The sequence below is a fragment of the Crocodylus porosus genome, unplaced genomic scaffold (genome assembly GCF_001723895.1).
Source record: "Crocodylus porosus isolate Cpor-Errol unplaced genomic scaffold, CroPor_comp1, whole genome shotgun sequence".
Lineage (NCBI taxonomy): Eukaryota > Metazoa > Chordata > Crocodylia > Crocodylidae > Crocodylus > Crocodylus porosus.
The window spans coordinates 1,669,160-1,674,711 of record NW_017728947.1 but is presented as its reverse complement, the minus strand read 5'-3'; the positions used below and the strand labels follow the sequence as shown (position 1 = coordinate 1,674,711).

The 5,552-nt window shown below is 40.6% G+C and overlaps 1 protein-coding gene across 1 annotated transcript in view; it reads left to right on the top strand.

Annotated features, from left to right (window-relative positions):
• CHID1 (chitinase domain containing 1) overlaps nt 1-5,552 on the top strand; it is a 278,107-nt gene that overhangs the window by 16,923 nt on the left and 255,632 nt on the right. Inside the window, exons 5-6 of the mRNA XM_019550998.1 lie at nt 824-868; nt 2,278-2,392. Coding sequence (XP_019406543.1) covers nt 824-868; nt 2,278-2,392 — 160 coding nt within the window. The remainder of the gene's footprint in view (nt 1-823; nt 869-2,277; nt 2,393-5,552) is intronic.

Below are 5,552 nucleotides of genomic sequence, written 5' to 3'. Positions count from 1 at the left end.
GAAGGGTAAGGAATACTAAATACCTAGTTAAAGGAGGCACAGTGTAGAGGTGGGAAGGGGAGACGGGGAGAGGTAGTAGTGCATGTCAGCGTTTTTCATTCAGTCCATTTTTATCTGTTTTTTGGGGGTTGTATCATGTAATTATATATTCCATATTTCCTTTCCTTGGAGACCCCTCCTCACCTAACTGAAGTATTTTGGAGTAGCTTGTACAAAAGATGGCTCTCTTCTAGTGTATTGAATTTCTTCATGAAAGAAGCCAGTCTAGAAATTCCAGAGAATGAGGAATGAACAGGGGGAAATGAGAAATCTCTTCCTAGCTGGATTTTCAGGGTTTATGCTATTTGAATTTATTTTTGGTAATGGCTTGGCTGCCAGCAAACATAATGGAGCAAAGTTATCCCTAAAGAAAAGCTACCTCTGGAGACTAATTCTGATCATGGCCTGCCCAACTTACCACGTCAGTGAAATAATCCTGATGAAGCCAGCACAGAGTTTCAAGTATCATTTTACTTAAAATTTTCTTTCTGAGGATGCTTCATGTTTGCAAAAATGTCAGAGCCTTAGGATACTGCAATATCATGGCATAATAAATGAGTTAAAAAAATCTTAGTCAGTCAGCAGTAGACAAATGTTGAAGTTTATAGTTATAGTGTTGATTTAAATAATGCTTCATGGACTCAAGACTCTAATGCTGTCCTCTTGATGCCAGAAAAGTTGCACTTCCAATAGCATGATGCAAAATAACAACCCTGCTGTTTTTTGAAAGGTGTGGATGTCTCAGATATAGTTTTAACTCAACTGTTTGACTTCATTTTGACAGGCTGGATAAAGGATGTCAGAAAAAATGCCAAAAACATCAAAATAGGTAAGTCTCCATCAAAGGGGGGTGGGGAAGGAGAGATGTGCCATTCTTCTCTGTCATCTGAAAATTGCCATAGAAAGGAAACATTTTTGTTTACACAGGCAGGGGTGTGAGTGTGGGAGAAGGGGATGCAGCAGGGGTTGGCTTATGGGGATTTCAAGGCAAAAGGCTGAAAGGGATCAAAGCAACAACCATTAACTCAGTAATTCAGTGGCTGTGCCTTTTTGGGGTGTTGAGGTTTCACCCAACCTGCTGCCCCCTTGGCTTATATTTCTTCTATCTTCACTCCTGGCAGCCACATTCTCCTCTGGAGAAGTTTTTGTGTGGCATCTGTACTCCTAAGCTTGACTTGCTTAGAGACTATAGCAATGCCGTAGCTGGAATCTTGTGCAGGATGACACAGAATATTGAGCAGAAGAAAAAAGTGGCAAAACGTGGTCTCTGCAATACTTCCTGTTTTTAGAGAAGTTGTGAAGCATTGCTATAAGGACTAGAATATGTTAAACTCCTTACCTTGTTCTGTGAGTCTGTGGTAACTTACCACTTTTGTATAAAAATGAGTATGAGTTGCTGGTAGTGAAAATAAGTGGATTGGAGGAACATTTTCATAGATTCATAGATGTTAGGGTCAGAAGAGACCTCCATATGTCAATGAGTCCGATCCCCCTGCCCTGGGTAGGAAAGAGTGCTGGGGTCAGATGACCCCAGCTAGGTGCTTATCCAGTCCCTTCTTGAAGACCCCCAAGGTAAGGGAGAGCACCACCTCCCTTGGATGCCCATTCCACATTCTGGCAACTCTTACTGTGAGGTGCTTTCTAATATCCAACATAAATCTGCTGTCTGTCGATTTTGTGGCCATTGTTTCTAGTTTCTCCAGGGGGTGCCCTAGTAAATTGAGCATCTGCTATTCCCTGATGCCCTTCCCTGATGAATTAATAGGCAGCCACAAGATCACCTCTCAGCCTTCTCTTGTGAAAGTTGAAGAGATGTAGGTCCTTCAGTCTGTCCTTGTAGAGCATGCTTGCAGGCCTCTGACCATATGAGTGGCCTCCTCTGAACGTTCTCAAGACTTTCCGCATCCCTCTTGAGGTGTGGTGCCCAAAACCGGATTTAGTATTCCAACTGGGGCCTGACCAGTGCTGCAGAGAAGGGCAGCATCACCTTCCTGGACCTGTTTGTCATGCATCTGTGTCTGTCTACGCAGACTAAGAGAGATCCATACATCAACACTCTAAGAAAAGAACAGCAATACCTAAGGGTAGTCATTTTAATTGTAATAACTGGATTAGGGAAGTAAAGAATCACGGCAGATCTCTGAGTACGTGGGTGCTGCCTCCCCTCCCCTTTAAGAATAGTTTTAACATAATTGAAGTAACTGTAATTAAGCAAATAATTCAAATGTTTGATTTCAGTGCCTCGAATGTTGTTTGATGGCTGGTCTTATCATGACTTTGAAAGTGTTTTTGCCAGTGAAGATGAGATAGAAGAGCTCTCTGAGGTCATGGTTCAGCTAGCTAAGGTAAAATGACTCTTGGTGTACTAGTATGATCTTCTTCATTGATTCCTGTTTTGTAAAACATTTGGTAAAGAATTGGGAAAGTGTTTGCAGCCCTGTTAGATGTGAAGATTTCTAATGCAGCAGTAAGTAGGGAGGATGTTAAAGTATCTGCTAACACTTTAAACTTGCTTAATCTGAGAGACTAGGTAATATTAGAACTCTTGGATGCATAACAGTAGATTTAAAAAAAAAAAACTATCCAAAATTTTAAAATCTGTGGAAAGCTTCCCTTGCAGCGAGATGAAAAGGCTCTGTTTCACTTGGTTTAGATGTGATTTGATCAATAACTAGATCAATCTAAATCTATGTGCTAATTTGGTAAAAGGATAAAAAACTGAATGGGTAGAAGCTGAAGTGAGACACATTCGCACTAGTAAAAGGTGGAAAATTTGAAAAGTGAGGGTAGCTAAGCATGTTTTTTCAGTCTTAGGATTATGCAAGGCATACTTCATTTGGTCTCCTCCAAATGAAGTTTTACACTGAGTTCTAAAATAGTATAGCTGAACCAGAAATTGGTGCATAGGATCAATGCAGGAATCTTCTTACTCTTCTTTTACTTCCTGCCCCCAGCCTCCCCTTTGCAGATCTTGTGCCTTGCTAACATCTCTCCACTCCCGTCCTAGCTTCAGGTGATCCAACTTACAGTTGCTGCAACTGATGCTTTGTTGTGGTAGTTGAGGATCACATTTAGCTTTTGAGAACCAACACTCTTTCCACAAAATAATGACTGCTATATGCACATCTTAAACAGATGGCAGCAACTAGAATCTTAAAATGGAAAGATCTCTGACTTCTAGTCACGTGTTGTCATGGATCTTATTGAGAGAACAGTGGATGGGGGCCTGGGGCTAGCTCCTTATGCACACCGCTCCTTAGATATATGCATACATGCATGTATTTATTTTTGGGAAAGCTACATTAACTGATGTTTCTTTCTTTTTCTTTCCCCCAAGCTCTTTAATTCTAGCAACTGTCCACTCTCTAAATACTGACTGACCTAATGACTGATTAGGATGCCTTTAAATTCATGAATGGTTAATTTTGAAACATCTTAAGAAGAGTTGATCTTCAGAGAGTGTTGAGTAACTACTCTCTCTGAATATTACTTTTTATTGATAGGATCTGAGTTTAGCTGCTTTTGAACCAAGGCACCTTAAGTTGCTGACTTTATGAAAATATAGGCCATAGTTTAGTAGCTAAGCTTGTGGTAAGGCTTTAATTGCATAAGCAGCTATACCGTGCACTTATACCATTTTTAGTTGCATCTGAACAGTTTGGCTATACACCAGATAGCAGAAGAATGGATCTGGCAGCAAGCAGAACTTGACTGCTATTATCACTTCCTCAGTAAAACAAGGGTTGGAAGGATATAAATACAGGTGCACTGACAGATTATTTTGGGCCAGCCATATTGGCCACTACTGAGCCAACTGCTGATATGCAGCCCAGCAGCTTGGAGAGCAGCATCAGACTGCTAAGTCTGAGGGGCAGGAGGGAGGCAGACCGAGGCCCTCATGGTGAGGAAGAGTGTGGGGCTGTAGCAGGTGCTGCACAGCTGGGGTGGGGTGAGGCTGCACCTGCCCCAGCCCCACTTGGGTGTAGCCCGTGGCCCTGAGTGCACAGCAGGCAGCCTGTCCTTGCCCTGGGCACATGCCTGCCATGCCTATCCTGGCATGTGCACAGTGGTGGGAGCAACCCATGCCTATTGGACAAGATGTCTCTGTCCTGCACCTCTCCCTCACTGCAGGGGTCTCCATCTGGCTTCCTCCTTTCCCCCGACTTACCAGCCAGACGCTGCTCTCCAAGCTGCTGGGTTGCACTCCTGGCCGTGTGCATGCTGCAGCTGCACACATTCACGTGGCATGTATCGGTGATATTATCAGCCACATAGGCCAAAAAACCCCTGATTGCTGATTTTAATGTCAGTTTCCCTTTTATCCATGTGGATATGATATGGACTGATTTATATTGGTGCACTTCTAAAAATTAAATCATTAAAGTTTTCCGGACAGTAACACAACTCTGATCAACTAATAGAATGGACTTTACTCAGAAAATATCTAGTCATGATTGCAGGTTTTTGGAGTCTAGTGAATATACTAAGTATATGAGAAAATTAAAATTGACATGTACACGATCAGCAATTGGTGGGCTGCCTTTTATTAAGGAGGCTTCCCAGTATTGTTAAGACTGTTCATACCAATTCATTGAGCAAAAAGTCTCTCTTTCAGCCTTTCTTAATGTAGGCAAAGCCATCACCTATCAAATAATGTCTCTTGGGAAGAGGTAGAAATGTTGGTTAAGCTATTGAGAAAAAGAAAATATTGGAAAAGTGAAAGAGTTTCTAGCATATCAATTCTAGAATCTTCTAGAAATAGTAATTGTCCTTTTATTGCCCAAAGAAACCTTTAAGGAATAGAACTTCACTGCTTATTGTTAGGTCAATGTAATGTAGCAAAAAATCCTCCATAGCAAAGGAATTTCATGTAGTCCTTGGTTGTCTGTTTAGTAATCTCTTCTCTTTCTTTACATATCCTAATATTTATAGATTTTGGTTTATCATGTAGCCTCCGTTTATTCAAACTAATTGAGGACGAAACCTTTTCCTAAAATCAAACCATTTTGTTAATGGAATGCTTATTAAATATATTCCAATGCGGTAAGCCAAAAGTTTCATAACAGAATCAGTAAAATGGAAAATGGTGCATACTTTTATTTATTTCCCCCCTCATTGAGCAGCTCTTTCTTAGTTGCCATTGCTGTGATTTCTATTACACACAACATCAGTTGGTAATATGCCATGCATTTGGATAAACAGGGTTTGGATAAATGACTCTTGTATTTTTAAGCACTCTTATCTTTAATAAATCAAGACTGCTTTTTCCTGACTTTACTGTATACATTTTGGTTGTTGATGGCTCACCAATTTTTTCAAAAAATTGAAAGAAACCATTTTATTTCCATATGTCCAAATACTTGCTCAGTAAAAGTTGCTTTTGCTGCTAAGTGGGGTAATCTCTTGGATGGAAATCTCATTCATAGTGTTTAAAATGTGGAAAATAATTTTGTCTGTCACACTTTCACAAATACCTTTCTTCATATTGTCCAGTATCATATGTTTAGTGTAGT